Raw genomic sequence first — 16,925 nt, 5'->3', positions numbered from 1 at the left:
GCAAGAGGGAAGAGATATGGGGATATATGTATATGTATAGCTGATTCACTTTGTTATACAGCAGAAACTAACACACAATTGTAAAGCAATTATACTCCAATAAAGATGTTAAAAAAAAAAAAAAGAAGAAATGGCTGTGCAGAAAGGCTCTGGCCATCTGATAGGAGCTGTGACCTTCAGTAAAGCAGTGCATCCAGCTCGTGGCCTCTACAGAGATGTCTGGGGAAAGAAATACCTCAGCCTGTCTCCTCCCATGCTCCAGTCCCCGCCCGTGTTCCCCATCGGCTGAGTCCAGCCAGAGGGCGGAGGGTAAGGAAGCCCACTGTTCTACCAGCCAGGCTCCTGGGGTGAGGAACAGAAGGGGAGAGGGCGGAGGGTGGATTTGGAGAAGCAAAAGGAACAGGCCCAGCTCTTCCAGGCTTCCCGTGGTCCACCGCCAGGTTTGTTTCTCCTAAGGTCCCTCCAGGTGGCTTTATTAAAAGGGATCTAAGTTTTAAGTGGTGTGCCAGAGGGTCTGAGTGCTGTGCTGGAACCCACTCACTCTGGCTCACGAGCACAGACCATGGGCATCTCCTCCCAGCTCCAGATTCAGGAGCATCATGCTGGTGGCTTGAAATCAGTCACACCACAAACATTGGCAAACACTACAAATCAGGGCCTTTTCCCTTCAGAGAGCTGGTTGTCCCACATCTGCCAGCATGCCTCTGATCTCAGGTGACCCTAACACTCTCCTCCATGCTGGAGCCCATGCTTTTTCCACAGAAATGGCAGCCACTCCGCTCTTGCTGCTCACACAGCATCAGCCCATGCCCCACCCTCTAGAGTTCTTGAGGGGAGTCACACTTCTGTCCACACCACGCACACACAGCACACACCATGCACACACACAGCACACACTACTCACACACACATACACCATGCACACACAACACACACCATGCACATACACACACCATGCACACACACACACCACACACCATGCACACAACGCACCGTGCACACACACAACACAACACGCACACACAACACACACCATGCACACACAGAGTACACACCACACACATACACCATGCACACACACACCACACACCATGAACACACAAAAAACACATGCACACACACAACACCATGCACACACAACACACCACGCACACACACAGGTGCACACACACAACACAACACGCACACACAACACACACCATGCACACACAGAGTACACACCACACACATACACCATGCACACACACACCACACACCGTGAACACACAAAAAACACATGCACACACACAACACACCATGCACACACAACACACCACGCACACACACACCATGCACACACAACACACACCATGCACACACACAACACACCACGCACACACACACACACCATGCACACACACAAACACACATCATGTGCACACACACACACACCACACCACAAACACACAGATTCCCAAGGGTTCTCATCAAGCTTTCTGAGCTGTGTCCTTCAAGCCCCCTCCCTACCTTGGGAAGGATCTCTACACACATTACCCCCAGTGAAGCGGATAAGGTGGGCTGAAGGCAAACTACTAGGGTCTTTAAAAAAATTCTCCAGAAATTTCTTTTGGCCCTTTTCTAACATCAATGTGCGCATTTTGGTTGTCTGCCCACTCTTGCCACCTCACTTTGAAAATGTGCCAGTTCTACTGTGTAGTCTGTTTCCGAACTCACTTTTGACTCTGAAATACAACAAAATTTTGCCAAATGAACAGATTGGCTTACAAATTAGCTAGTAGCAGATAAGTTTTCCAAAAGTGGAGGGAGATGATTTTATTAAGGATTCTCAGTTCAATTCCTAGAAGTCCTAAAATTTCTTTTACGAGCCAATCAAGAGACTTGACCAAGCCCCACTAATCATTATCATTAGAGGTTTTCACAGGAGGAAGGCCTGTGCTCACCCTCATAGGTGTGGGGAAAACTGCCCTCCCCAACAGGTCATAGGTGTCCTGAGAACACTCCAGACTCGCTGGGTCCAGTGTGACAAGGATATAGCTGGGTTTTAGGGATGCCAAACTTCCTGCTAATGTCTCTCTGAAAAGCCACTGAGATTAAGACATGTGGTCACCACTGGTCAGTGAGGTGAAAGTGACAGAGGGCAGAATTGCCGAGGGACTCGGGCTCGTAGAGAAACCCTGAGTTCAGTAATGTCGGCACACTTCCGAGGAGTGAGGAGGCCTCAGTGGGCCGGACGCAGGCAGGAGCAGCCTTTGCACAGGGCTGCCTCTGAAAGGGGTGGGGAGAGGGTACCAGGAGCCTCAGAAAGAGGTGCCAGGCTCTGAGTGGCTGCAACCAGAGAATGCTGACCGGAAAGCAGAGATGGAGCTGGGGTCCCAGCAGAAAGGACTGTGGAGAGTTGGGAGAAGAAGATAGCTTCCGTTTGAGCAGAGGTGATCTTGCTGGGGAAGTGAGTAAGGAGACTAGAAGCATCTTTCCTGTGAATGCAGGATGCTCCTGGGGTCTCCCTTGTATCGCTTGCAAGTCCACACTGACCCTCTGTGTGGGGCGCGTCCTCCTCCGGGAATGCAGTGGAGGGGAGTAATGCCGAAGGAGAGAGGCCACCATCCCAGGGGTCTGGTCGTGGGCAGAGAGGCCCAGAGTGGACGCAGAGGAGGTTACTCAGGAGGGAAGGGACGCAGCTGGCCTTCCATGAGCAGAGTCCAGGCTCTGAACCGGCATGGGGAAGGATTTTGATTGTGCTAAAGCTGGGCCATCTGTGCTCTCGGAGAGCGCCCCATTCTCCCTGCGGGGAGGACGGAGGTGGTGAGTGGGGACCCGAGCAGCGATCAGCCACAGCCCTGGGTCCGCAGGATATTCACCACGCCCTTGAGTCCGAGCCTGCCGTGGACAGCGATGGTGTTACACAAAATCAACACCAAGACGCATGGTGGCACTGAGCGCCTGTCAGCGTGTGATCACTCCAGCTGGCAATAAATTTGAGCCATTAAACAGGAAATGGTCTGATTGGGAAGCCAGGATCTTTGCCTCTGAGCTGCTGACCACTGTGGTAATTGAGCTACTGACATCATCCCTCTTGGGTAGGATAGACACTTTGACTTCGGAAACAAGGTGAGGCTGAGTGATCTGGGCTCTGTGAGACAGTGTAGCCCAAGGAGGCCCAGAGTGGGTGTTCAGGGAACGAATCCGTAGTTGGATAGCTAAAGCCACCTGCTGGAATGCCTCCGTGGCTCTACTGTCTCGTCTGCCACGGTAGAGCCACATAATTCACGGCCTTCTCCCGCGCAGGGCACCGGCCTTTGCTCCATGGAAGCCCACAGGGCCCCTTTTGGCTGGTGCCCTGTTGGAAATGTCAATACCGCCTTCCTTAGGATTCCTAACACACAGTTAAGGAGACAAGCAGGCTGGCTCTGGGTATTCTGGGGGCTGCCTTGGGGGGCCAGGCTCCCGTGGGTAACGTGGGTAGCGAAAGCTGCTCACACCCATCAGGCGAGCTGCAGGTGCCCAGTGGGAGCAGCGTGCAGGCCGTGGTTTCGGGTAGGAAAGGGCAGTCTGCACAGGCCGGCACCGGGGGGAGAGACTGAGGCTTTTTCTCAGCCCCAGCCCCGCACCTGAAAGGCATTCATGGAAAAGAGCATCGCCTTCAGATACCAAGGACAAGTCCACACCGACCTCAGTGATCTGCCCCATGGCTACTTTCATTATGCCAGTCGCTTGCAAAGGAAAAAGCACCAGCTTTGAAGTCAGACAGAGCTGGGTCCTGACTCCAGCTCTTTTTACCAGTGGTGTGATCCCAGGGAAGATTACTTCCCCTGTCAGAACTCAGTTTCCCCATCTGTGATGGGCTTGTTATATAAGAGCCACAGAGCAGCCACGTGGTGGATATCGTTATTCAGATATCCACCATCTGCAAGGGCCAAGTGCAGGCAGCCCAGCCCTACAGAGAGTGTGACTTCCTTGCTGCAAACCCCTGAGCTCCTTTGCCCCACAGTGGCTTCCAAAGGTCTGGAAGGTGGGCGGGGCGGGGGCGGCAAAGGGCCATGCTGGCCCCCGTATAGCATCCTATATGAACCCCTGCAGGTCCTGCATCCTCAGTGACTCCTGCATGGAGTACTTGCATTGAAACCGGACACAGAGCCTTGAGCGGTGTTTCTTAACAAGGGGTGAGCATCGGAATCACAGGGGAACCGACCATCAAATCCTAACTCAGAACATCTGGGGTAGGGCCCAGCAGTCTCTGTGCTTTTACAAGCGCCTTAGGCGATTCTCAGGTGCACCCCCAATAGAAAGCCAGTGAACGAAAGAAACGAGATTCTGCACATTTCAGACATTTACTGACTGTAGGAGAGTTTTGGGGTGTGTGTGTGTGTGTGTGTGTGTGTGTGTGTGTGTGTGTGTGTGTGTGTAGGGTATGGGGGGGTGGGGTGAGAAGTTATAGTGATCTTTCCAGTGCCCCTGAAATCATGCCAGGGAAAAGGGGACCCACAGGAGGCTGGCCTTCCCAGCAAGCACATTCTGCACATTTCAGACATTTACTGACTAGGAGAGTTTTGGGGTGTGTGTGTGTGTGTGTGTGTGTGTGTGTAGGGTATGGGGAGGTGGGAAGAGAAGTTATAGTGATCTTTCCAGTGCCCCTGAAATCATGCCAGGGAAAAGGGGACCCACAGGAGGCTGGCCTTCCCAGCAAGCACCCCTTTGTTCTTGTGCTGCTGGTTCCAAACCCCTGACACATCAGAGGTGGGGTCAGCCTGGCACTGTGCGTGCCCTGCTGGAAGTTTCAGTTACTATTTGACTGCTTAGGGCTTCCTCCATGTGTGACATTCAGATCTACAGCCGCTGGAATGAAGCCCTTCTTTTTCACTTCTGTATTGTGTGGCAGCCGGCTGCCCACACAGACTCACAGTGTGACCTCATAGGCCACTCAGGGCTACGACCTTCGGTGCTCCCGTCCCAGCCAGAGTCCTGTGCTTGAAAGGAGGACTCCTTGTGCCTCCTGTCAGGTGACTGGAGGTTCTGTCCCTGGCCACAGTCCCAGTGGGCATAGAGACCTGCAAAGCACAAGTGCCCTTTACTTACTCCCTTTTCCTCTGTCCCTGCTCAGCCGCTTTGTCTGGTTCCCTCTGAGTTCCCAGCCCCTCTTTCTCTTGAGAGACAGCTGATAAAGCCAAGCCTCAGGAAGCAGCAGAAGCAGCCAGGGCCGTCTCCTGGTGAGGTTACAATGCATTTCACTCAGCAAACATCACTTTGGCAAGAGGCCCCTTTGGTTGTCATGGCAACGCGGGGGGCTTATGTCTTGGGGGTATGCTGTGCCCTCATTCTGGCTGCCCAAGTTCCCTTGCCCCAGCTTTCTTTCCCAGATCCTTTCACCACCCTGGCGCCACCTCACATTAACTATCCTTCAGTTTGGAGCAGCTTAGTCTTGACCAGCAAAACAACTACTTGGCTTTGCTATCGAAGGACTAGATCACACCATTCCTCTCCTCAACGCCCTCCAGCCTCTCAGCTCTCTCAAAGCCAACGTCCTTTCCAGGCCCTCAAGGTCCTACCTGATCTGGCCTCAGTTTCCTCACTGGCCCAGCCTTCACCCCAGAGCAGGGTCTTCACTGCATCTCTCAGGGGGTTCCTTGGTATGGGGTCAAAAAGTGTTAAAAGGACAAAGGAGAGCCACAGCGTTTCTTTGTTAACAGACTCGGAGATACATGTGTCCATTTCTGAAACCATTAGGAAAGGAAATATTCTATTTCAAGTCCTACCATTATCAGTTTGGTGTTGCGATACTTGCTTCAGTTTATCAGGTCTGACGTTTCCCAGAGAGGACAAGGGCCAGTAAGCACAGGCAGCATTGAGGGCACCCTGGACGTGGAGTCTGAACAAACAAAGCACTGGGGAGATACAAAGAGCAGAGAGACCAGTCCCTGCCCTCGAGGGGCTTCCGGTGCCTGGGCCTGGGGGACCATGGGTGACGAGGACAGGCAGTTTGGCTCATTAGGGCCACTAAGATGCACCAGCATGGGGGACAGCGTAGTCTTCGGCTGGGAAGTCTATGGTATCTATGAGTGAGACACTTGCTCAGCCAGTTTCCAAGTGAACGGTGATACTTGACACAAGGGACAGAGAGTAACAGGTGCCTGGCAGATAAAGAACAGAATCCTGATCCGCTTAGCGTATCTATCCAATGAGTTAGATGACGACATAAAAGCAGCCGAAAGGGAAAGAATAAGGCATGCCAGAATAAGGACCTCTCAGCAGGCTAAACCCCCAATAAATGGGAAATATTGCATTTGTGATTAAAAGGATAATCACACTGAAGTAGAATGCGTTTTGACAACCACTCATAAATATAGGAACGTGTGTAAACTGACCGCAAGCTTAATAGAAGACAGTGACAAACTGACATGGCCATGATAATGACGAAGCTGCTGAAAAACAAAAGCAGTGCTAGGGGGCTGCCTGGTATAAACATCTAGCTCTTTGGAACCAGAAGAATTGGGTTCAAATCCCAGCCCTACCACTTATTAGCTCTGTGACCTTGAGTTATTCACCAACCTCTCCGGGCCTCAGAATCTAACTGAAATGAGATGGTAATGCCTTCCCTGCTGAGTTATTTTGAGAATTAGCAATAAGATGAGTAGACCACCTAGCCCAGCGTCTAGTAGAACTTGGCAGAACCTGCAATATAGAAGGCGCTCAGTAAATGGTCATTGTTAGTAATTCACCTCCTATAGAAATATAGAACGTAAATTTTTCAAGGCTAGGAGAACTCTTCTCTACCCTGCCCCTCTCGGGCCTATCTGGAGTATGATGTCCAGATTCAGGGTCTGTACTTCAGATCGATTAGAAAGTCACCTTGCTACTGAGCCCTTAGGTGAGAGAATGAGGCAGAGTCAGCCCGGGAATAAAGCTCCAGGCACATGTGGTATTTTGTTGTTGTTGCTGTTGCTGTTAAAGTATTTAAAGAACCATCAGATTAAGAAGGAGGACATACTGTGCTGCTCCAGAGCTCCAAAGGAGAGGTGAAAAGAAGTTAGTGGGGCAGGTCTCAGCTCCAAGTAAGAGGAAACAGAGCTGCCCGCAATGAGGTAGGCTCAGTGTAAAGCACTGAGCCCCACCCCCGGCAGTATGGGGGGGAGAAAGCAGATGACCATCCTCAGAAATGTTATCGAAGGAATTTCTGAATCGAGAGCGTTGCAACCAAACAAACCTGGATTTGGATCCAGGCTCCTCAAGTTAGCCATGCGGCCTTGGGCAGGTTAACTTCTTTGAACCTCCATGGCCTTATCTGTAAAAGGGGAGTCATAATACCTCCAATGATACCAGAAGGATTAAGTCTGATCATGTCCAGAAAGCACCTAGCGTGTGATAGAGTCTCCCCTCCAAAGAGTAAAAAGTGGGGCTGCATAACTCCTAAGATGCCTTCTGAGGCTGAGAAATGCAATACAACCACCGAGAGCCTCCTGGGAAGATAGACAGACCCCACGCACCAGGCTAGGAAAGGATGGGCTCCAGGTAAGCACGCAAGCAACCCGGCAACCAGCAGCGGCGGCTGGCGTGTCTGGGGACACAGCCCTCACCTATAGGACTTGCCAGGGCCCTGTGGGCAGGGCGTCTTAGCATGGTTCTCAGCCCTGGGTGCACATTGGGTTAATCGGGCTTAGAACCACTGCTTCAGAGGGAAGTCAAAAACGGGAGACGTGATTTGAGGCTGGAGAATTCGGCACCTCAGTTGATGCAAAGTAAGATGTGAGCCGTTTTAGTGATGCCTTCTTGGTTTATGAAGGGCTCAGTATCAGAGGAGGGGGAAATGGTGTTTTGCATCTTCCTTGGGGACTCAAGAGGAAACAAGTGAACTCCATGGTAAAAGGATTGGTAGCGATATAAGGAAGAATTCCCTTCCAGTGACAGATGTTGGACAGTGGGAGGGACAGTGGATGGAGCATAATCATGGAACCCTCCTCTGGGGCTCTCAGCCGAGCAGAGGTTGCCACCCAGAGGAGGTGGGTAAAGCAAGCGCCCATCCAAAGGCCCCAGAAGGACTCACAGGGTCCCCTTTCACCGGGACGCACGATGACTGTGTCATCCGCTCTAAACATCACACTCTCCCTTGACCTTTCTTCCTCGCTGGAGGGAACCATCAGCATCTCCCTTCTCCAGGTATCTCAGAAAACACACCCGTGCCCTCGACGCCAGACCTGCTGGAAGAGAAGCTGCGATCACAACTGGAGGAAGAAAAGAGAAGGTGCCCTTTCTTTTCGCCACATACACCCTGACCCCAGCCCCTCGGGGCCACCTGGAGCTGTGGGGCAGGGCAGGGTGGCCATGCCCGTCCCAGGCCTGCAGCTACTCTGGAAGCGGGTCCTAAAATAGCTGGAGGAGGTGCCACCTTTCAGCAGGCAGTCGTGAGATGCAGGAAGCCGAGGCAGGGTGAGGCTGGAGCGGGGCGCAGAAGGCCCAGCCAGGCTCCAGCGCTGGGATCCCCGAATCGGGCAGGGAGAGCAGCCTCCGCAGCCCCAGCCCAGGCTGCAGCCCAGGAAGCTGCGAGTCTTGTCTGCTGCTGCCCTCTAGGGGAGCCCAGAAGTATGACCATGGGGGACCTCCCTCCCCCCACTTGTCTCCTCAGGCTCCTTATCTGCAAGGTGTCCAGAGAATATCAGACCCTCCTGCGGCCATTTAGGGCCCCAGAATGATTTAACCTGCAGAGCGAGGAACCTCAAGCATAAACAGACATCTGGTCATTACTGATACAAGCTTCTCAGTTCATTCATGCATTTAGGCATTCAACAGCTATCTCCTCTGCCATGGAGACGTTTGGGGGAAACCAAACAAGAAAGCTTCCTTGCTCTCAAGGGGGCGATGCTGTCACTGTAACACACACCACCCACCCCTGGGCTGGCTAGGCATGTACCCTGAGCGCACCCTGTCACACTGCCCCCATCCGCAGATGGCCTGGGTTCAAACCCTGGCTCCTCTGTTTATTAGCTCGGTGCTATAGAGCAAGTTCCTTAACCTCTCCATGCCTCAGGTTCCAAATCTGTAAAGGGGAGATGATGATAATAGCGCCTTCCTCATAGGGTTGTGAAGAGGATTAAATGAGTTTATAGACGGCAAGGGCCTAGAGCAATGCCTGCCCTTCAGTGCCCCAGTAACGGTACTTGTCCTTCTCGGAGAGGGGTTAGTCATCTCACACACAGAGCCCCACGGCCCACTGGACAGAAATACCTGGCTCTGGGCTCACATGCTGGCACCATACCCTGGCCTGGGTGGGCAACTGTAAGGTCCCAGCCCCAGGCACCAAGGCTGCACGGCCAGCCTTCTGAGGCTCAGGCCCTGCCGCTGCCAGTCTCTTCAGAGCCCTCCCTCCCTGCCGGTGACTTTCAAGACTCCTCTGTGACTCCACTGCAGGTATAAAGCAATGTTCACGCACCTGAAGGCGCTGAAGGTGGAGATTGAGCACTTGCAGCTACTCATGGACAAAGCCAAAGTGAAGCTGCAGAAAGAGTTTGAAGCCTGGTGGGCAGAGGAGGCCACCAGCCTGCAGGTACCGGCAGCCATGCCCCTTCGCTGCCCCAGAGCCCGCCCTCCTGCTGGGGCCTGAGGAACGTCAGGGCAGCCAGGGAGGGGCCAGACCCCCAGCCCCATGGTGGGGAGGGGGGGCAGAGGAAAAAGAATGGGGGCTTAGACCCACAGTGCACGTGCTCTCAGCCCCTACCTCCTGAAGCGAGGGCTTGTTTTAGTGACAAGGAACGTGAGTGGTCAGGGGCTCACTGTTTCCTTGCTAGTGCCTGACGCGTAGAAATGTAGGGGGTGGGAGGTGTAGCTCCCCAAGCCGATGGAGGATTGCCACCATTGCTTCCTGAGATGTCGTGACAATACTGATTGTTCTTTATTACAGTCATATATATGTATGTATGTGTGTATATGTGTATATGGTATAAATTTTAGAAAATACAGAAAAACACAAGTTAAATCACCCTAATCCCACCACTTAAGGATAACTGATATTAATATGTTGGATTATATTATTTTATATTTTTATGCATATACATCCATATGCTTTTGTTAAAAATAGAATCATATTAGTCTTCAAGTATTACAAACGGCTTTTGTTTTTACTTAGATGTCCAGCATGCCACCTCTTCCATGGCATGATTCCCTGACATCAATCCAGTGCTGTCACTGTTCAAGCATATGGATTTATTCTAATATATTTAATCTCCTATTGTTTAACGTTTAGGTTGTTTGGGGGTCGTTTCACTAGAAAAGTATCTGAAGATACATTTTTGCATATTTCCTAGACAAATTCCTAGAAGTTCTCTATAATATCATGAAGGCTAAAATAACCTGTTAAGAAATGTTAGTACACAGCCCCAGTTCCAACTGTCCTCATGTGACCCCTCAGCTGTGTATAATAAAAGAGATGACATACACATAATCCTACCACTTGTGTGGCTGGCAGAACCCTTAGAGATTCTCTAGCAGGCTGATTGTGTCATTTTAAGGACAAGAAACTGAGAGCCAGAGAAGATAGTGTCCCAAGGACACAACCGAGCGGTAACCCGTACATTACCGAGTGGCCTCGTGACCAGACAATGGAGAAACATATTTGGATAAAATTAAATACACAGGATGACAAATAAAACCAATAAGACGGGAATACAGTTATCACAATATTTTAGCGGCAAAGTTATGGTATAGTAATATGTATACCATTTTACAGATGCATTAATTCATAAGATCTGGGGGGCTCAATATTTACCACAATTTCAAAGTAGTGATGGACACAATATTTCAAGATTTCTGCAACAACTGTAATGTGATCTGAAAATATCTGTAATTTCTACTGGTGGCGGAGTCACTGGTACCACCCATTCTACTGTGGTTTTTTGTCTACATTTAATCATCGAAAGAAATGTTAAATTTCAGGTAGACGTTAGGAAGAATAAAGATGTCATTGGTTCCCAGTCACGTGCTCTCACGTTAAGAAGCCTCCCTCGGGAGGTCATCAGTGGGTGAGACCGTCAGCCACTGCCGGTGCCCATGGGCATCCGGCCACTGGACAGTGAGGAGGGTTATCCCATCATCCCGTGTGACCCAGGAAGAGTCCAGTCGAGGCTGATGGATTCAGACCGTTTATTACTCGCGTAGACAATGAAAGCCAGGGTAGCCAAGGTGTCACCTCCCGCCCACGGGACGTCATTGAAACAGAAGGGACCAGGTGACCACAGCAGAGATGATGGGCCGCCCTGTAGCAATTCCATGCAGCCACTAAGCCACTTTCTAGCCGGCGGATGTACCCTGAGTGGGGCAGGTAAAAAGCCTTAACCCTCATTAGAACATAGGAGGTGATGAGAAACTGCCCCACGACAGCCTCTGAGCAAGATGGGGAGGAAGTGGGAAATGGCCTGGCAGCAGCTGCTCGCCAGCCTCCCGTGCTCTCACGTTCTGGGAGAAGCGCGGGGCATTCTGCTAAGACTCAGATCAGCTGGGGTTTAATCGCTGCTCAGGAGACCTGTGTGGAGACACGCAAGGTTTCCAGGACCCTGCTGGAGCTGCCCCCACATGCATGATGCATGATGAATGCATCGCTCCTGACTGCCAGCGTCTCTTTGGGACGAAGGAAAGCAAAGCCAGAAAGGACTTCTGGAGAACTGTCAGATCACATTTTAAACACTTTTTCTTAACTTTAAAAAGTAATACAGGGCTTCCCTGGTGGCGCAGTGGTTGAGAGCCCGCCTGCCGATGCAGGGGACACGGGTTCATGCCGCGGTCCGGGAAGATCCCACGTGCCGCGGAGCGGCTGGGCCCGTGAGCCGTGGCCGCTGAGCCTGCGCGTCCGGAGCCTGTGCTCCGCAACGGGAGAGGCCGCAGCAGTGAGAGGCCCGCGTACCGCAAAACAAAACAAACAAACAAACAAAAAAAAGTAATACAGGCTCAATTTGGAGAACTTAGAAAACACAGAAAAGTACAAAGAATAAATCAAAGATTACCCATTATCCTGCCATCCAAAGAGAATGTCTTGATGCCCACCATTAAGGTCATGACTACATCTAGATTTATTTTTTTCCCACACAGGTACATACCAACTTGTCTAGCTGGCTTTTTCCCTTTAAGAAATAACATCAAAGACATTTTCCCCATGTCATTAGATTCATGCTTAAACTGTGAAACTTTCTCTTGGACCAACAGGTAAACTCCCCAGCAGTGAATTCAGTGAATCACATGAAACCCTTTCCCCAGATGCCAGAATCCCAGCACGAAAGGTCCCAGCTTCTCTCTAACAAAAGGTAAGGGGAGAACCCTGTGACAGGGTTGGGATGCCCAGAAAAGATGCCCTACCTCTCCTCAACCCAGTCTTGATGCTCTAAGTGTAGGCTGCACGATCCGGGAAGATGAGTGACTTTCACTGTTAAGTTAGTTGAAAATACTCAGGCCAGTGGCCCTCAGGCTTCACTGGAGTACCGCGCCCCCTCCCCCACCCCGGCCCTTCCCTCCGGCTCTGACAGCCAGCGGACCTACTGCCACAGTGACAAGAGAAGCAGTTTAACCAAACTGTGCAAGCCCTGGTCCTGCCGCTGGGTAGGAAGAAGCGGTTGGCAGTAGTGGGAGGGGAGTGGGGGGGGAACTGTGGAGGGGGTGTTGGGTAAGGCAGAGGGGAGTCAGCCTGCCAGGACCCAGGGACCTCTGGTTAGTGACTCTGTCCTAGCACAGACTCAGGAGAGACGTGGGCAGCCTCCTGTGAGGATGCCCGCAGCCAGTGTCCCTGAGTGATGGCATGAGCCAGCACAGACTACACTTCCCACACACATGCCTTCTGAAGGCAGGTTCCTTCTCATGCCACCCGCATCATTGTCTCTTTCCAACCGCACAGCGCGGGCGGTAGAGCCAATGACACCTGCCTCATCCATCCTCCATCCCTGAGACAGGCCCGCTGTCCGCACGGCAGAGACCAGGCCAGCATGAGTGGGGCCTCGGCCTCGACTGCCAAGGGACGCCCTTTGCCTGGATCTGAGCAGGAGCTGAGTGCTCACGTTGGAAATGTGAAATAGAGCTTTTTTTTTTTTTTTTTTTTTGCGGTACGCGAGCCTCTCACTGCTGTGGCCTCTCCCGTTGCGGAGCGCAGGCTCCGGACGCGCAGGCCCCTGCATTGGCAGGCGGACTCTCAACCACTGCACCACCAGGGAAGCCCTGAAGTAGAGCTTTTTAAAAAGGGTTGGGGAGAGGGTTGCCAGACGGTGTCCCTGATCCGATGATGTGATGAGAATGGCAATGACCTCTGTGGTCTTCTTTTCAAAAACCCATAACCCTGGTTGAGTCATGAGGAAAATGTCAGACAAGTCCCAGTCGAGGGGCATTCTACAAAATACCTGACCAGTACTCCTCAAAACTGTCAAGGGCAAGAAAATTCTGAGAAACTGTCACAGAAAAGAGGATCCTAAGGAGATATGATGGCCAAATGTAATGTGCTATCCTGGATGGGAGCTAGATCAGAAAAACTAAGAAAATCCAAATAACGAACAGACGGTAGTTAATAATAATGTATCAGTATTGGTTCCTTAGTTGTGACAAATGTACCACACTAATATAAGATTATATAATGAGGGAAACTGGGTATGGGGTATACGGGAACTCTCTGTACTATCTTTGCAACGTTTCTCTAAACCTGAAACTATTCTTAAAACAAAACAAAACAGCCAACCAGAGAGCTGTCCACCACCTGGCTGACATTTTCCCTGGACCTCTTCACATCCCCCAACCTGGCCCTCAGGGCCAGCACTTTGGCTTGTATTCTAGCTTTAGAAAACACCTCCAACGTGAGCCCCTAAGCCCCAGGTTAACAGCCGGCAAGGTGTGTTCTGTTTGGATACGCTGGTGTTTTAAAAGGCAGTGTAGATCCACAAAAGAAAAAGTTGGTAAGTTTGACTATATTAATATGGAAAATGCTGCTCTGTGAAAGACACTGTTAAGAGAATGAAAAGATAAATCACAGACTGGGAGAAAATATTTGAAAAACATATATAAATGGGCAAAAGATCTGAACAGCCACCTCACCAAAGAAGATATACAGGTGGCAAATAAGTGTATGACAGGATGCTCCATATCATATGTCATTGCGGAAATACAAATTAAAGCGATAATGAGACACCATTCCACACCTATGAGAATGGCTAAAATAAAAGAAAACTGATACCACCAAATGCTGGTGAGGATGTGGAGCAACAGGAACTCTCATTCACTGCTGGTGGGAATGCAAAATGGCACAGCCTCTTGGGAAAACAGTTTGGTGGTTTCTTACTAAACTAAACATACCCTTACCATACGATTCATCAATCATGTTCCTTTGTGTTTACCAAAATTAGTTGAAAACTTACATCCACACTTACCTATGGTTTTTTATAGCTTTATTCATAATTGCCTAAAACTGGAAGCAACCAAGATGTCCTTCAAAAGGTGAATGGAAAAACAAAACAAATGGTACATCCATATTTAATGATAAAAAGAAATGAGATACTGAGCCATGAAAATACGTGGAGGAAACTTAAATGCATGTCACTAAGTGATGAAGCCAGTCTGAAAAGACTCCATACCGTATGATTCCAGCTACGACATTCTGGAAAGGGCAGAACTATGCACACAGGTAGAAAGATCAGAGGTTGCCGGGAGAGAGGGCAGGGGTGGAAAGGATGAATAGGGAGAGCACAGGGGATTTTTAAGGCAGTGAAACTATGCTGTAGGATACTGTAATGATGGATATACAATAGTATGCATTTGTCAAAGTCCATAGAATCGTACAACAGAAAGAGTGAACCCTGACATAAGCTGTGGACATCAGTTAGTAATAACGGTTCATCAGTTGTAACAAACGTACAACACTAATGCAAGATGTTAGTAATAGGGGAAAATACAAGCCGGGAGAGAGAGGATACATGCGAATTCTCTGTACTATTTGCTTAATATTCTGTAAACCTAAAACTTTTGTAAAAAAATAGTCCATTCATTTTTTTTTTTTAATTAATTAAAGGCAGTGTAAGTAGGCAGCTGCACTTCTCCGTGGCAATACAGAGCTTGGCATTAGTGTCCCACACGGGCCCTCTCTGTGCCTTCCCTTGGGTACTTGCTAGTCTCTGGGATACTTGAGTTTCCAACCCCTAATACCTTCCTGCTGCCCCACACTGGGCCCCCTCCCTGAAACCCCAGGACTCCACAGAGCATGTTTGAAAAACACTAGTCCAGCCAGCCCAGAGCTTCCCGCAGTCATGGCTCTGGCTCCGATCCGAGCCTCTCGAGTGTCCACCACACGAGAATAAGCCCTCCTCCCCAGTGTGAGGCTTCTCAGAACCCCTGACTATTTCTCCAGCTTCTTTTCTTTCCTCTTCCAGGCTCCTACTGGTAGGAGTATCCTGCCCAGCAGATAGGAAGCTCCAGCTCTAATTTTTCTTTTGCTTCAAGACAATGAAGTGTGTGTGTGTGTGTGTGTGTGTGTGTGTGTGTGTGTGTGTGGGGAAAGGCCCGGTGAAACTACCCCAGGGCTATAAGGTAGACATAGACCGTGCCTGCCAAGTGAAGCTCAGAACCTTGAATTTCAAAGGCGTGTATCAGGTTACCTATAGGAGCTTCTCCCCAAATCATGCTCCCTGAGCTCTACCCCCAGCACTTTTGATGATGCTGGAAGGAGGGTCTTTGGGGAGTGGACTCTCAGGCAGGCTCGGGGCGCTGTTCAGGCTCTGTCATCTGTGGTGGCAGCCGGTGCTCTGGTGGGATCTCTAACCTTCGGCAGAGATAACCAAGTGTCCTGAAAAGTGTCTGTTAAGACACTTCGGCTATGAGCAGTCGGCACCCCTAAATTCCTTCCCACACAGTAGTTCAGATACCATTCATTGTGGGTGGAAGGGTTACAGTGGACAGGTGAGAGGAAAAGGGTCCTGCTAGAGACTGGCAAGGGCAAAGTCTCGGGCTCCTCCTCTGATGAAGAAGTCACCCGCCACTGCTTTAAAAAGCTGGCAGAGGAGAGCTCACAGAGCTCTACCAGGGGTGAGGCAGGGAGGAGACCCTGTCCCCGGTCATCGTGGCTTCGCAGACATTCTCTGTGAACAGCCAGCTGTGGAGGACTAGTTGTTGGCGTCCTTAAATTCTCCAAGGAGACTTCTCCAAGGCTCTCCTCTCTTACGGTAATCACATCTCCTGTCATATACCGAGGGCTCTAAGGGCCAGGAACTGAACACGTGTGTGACGTATGTGCTATCATTGCACCCATTTTACAGATGCGAACACTCTGGCTCTGAGAGATCAATTAACTCGCTAGGGTCACCCAGCTAATAAAAGGTGAGACCAGGGTTGGAACCCAGGCCTGTCAGCATCTGGCCACCCCTCTCCCCTCACCCCTCACATCAGTTTCCTTTAACCTTAATGACCATGACCGTCCTCTAGGGACACGTGCGTATCCTGTTGTTTAGTAGAAGGTGACACTTTCCCACTCATACTCTGAGCTATTTCGTACAAATGTGTTTTCCTCATATTCTTCCAAGTGCCAGGTCCTCCTGCTTGGGGTCCCCCCTCTTTCCATGTGTCCACGATCTGATTTTCCCAAGAGACCAAGATTTTCAAAGAGCAAAATTATGGCTCCTTAGAAGGCCAAACTCTGACTGGAAAACCAGAGCTCCCTTGGACTGGGAACTCCAATCCAAGGATGGGATGATTGGCCCCATCATTTCAGTTGAGAAACCCTGAAATCAATCCCATTTCACGAATGAGAAAACTGAGGCCCAGGAAGGGAAGGTGATGCTCTGAACTCTGTGGTTAACAATGGGACGAGCTGCAGCTTCAGCCTGAACTCCAGGCTCCATGTTGAGCCACAGTTTTTCCTTCCTTCCTTCCCCCCTGGCCCCCCATGCTCCCCTGCCTCCCCCTCTCTCCTCCTCACTCCTTCACTCCCT

General features: G+C 50.6%; 1 protein-coding gene across 1 annotated transcript in view; it reads left to right on the top strand.

The window, feature by feature from the left end:
• KIF6 (kinesin family member 6) overlaps positions 1-16,925 on the top strand; it is a 419,927-nt gene that overhangs the window by 392,376 nt on the left and 10,626 nt on the right. The window contains exons 17-19 of the mRNA XM_028479658.1: positions 8,149-8,233; positions 9,397-9,532; positions 12,181-12,278. Coding sequence (XP_028335459.1) covers positions 8,149-8,233; positions 9,397-9,532; positions 12,181-12,278 — 319 coding nt within the window. The remainder of the gene's footprint in view (positions 1-8,148; positions 8,234-9,396; positions 9,533-12,180; positions 12,279-16,925) is intronic.

Source organism: Physeter macrocephalus, chromosome 18, assembly GCF_002837175.3.
Source record: "Physeter macrocephalus isolate SW-GA chromosome 18, ASM283717v5, whole genome shotgun sequence".
In the NCBI taxonomy this organism is placed as follows: Eukaryota; Metazoa; Chordata; class Mammalia; order Artiodactyla; family Physeteridae; genus Physeter; species Physeter macrocephalus.
The sequence above is the reverse complement of the archived record's forward strand: the minus strand, read 5'-3'. Positions and strand labels throughout refer to the sequence as shown.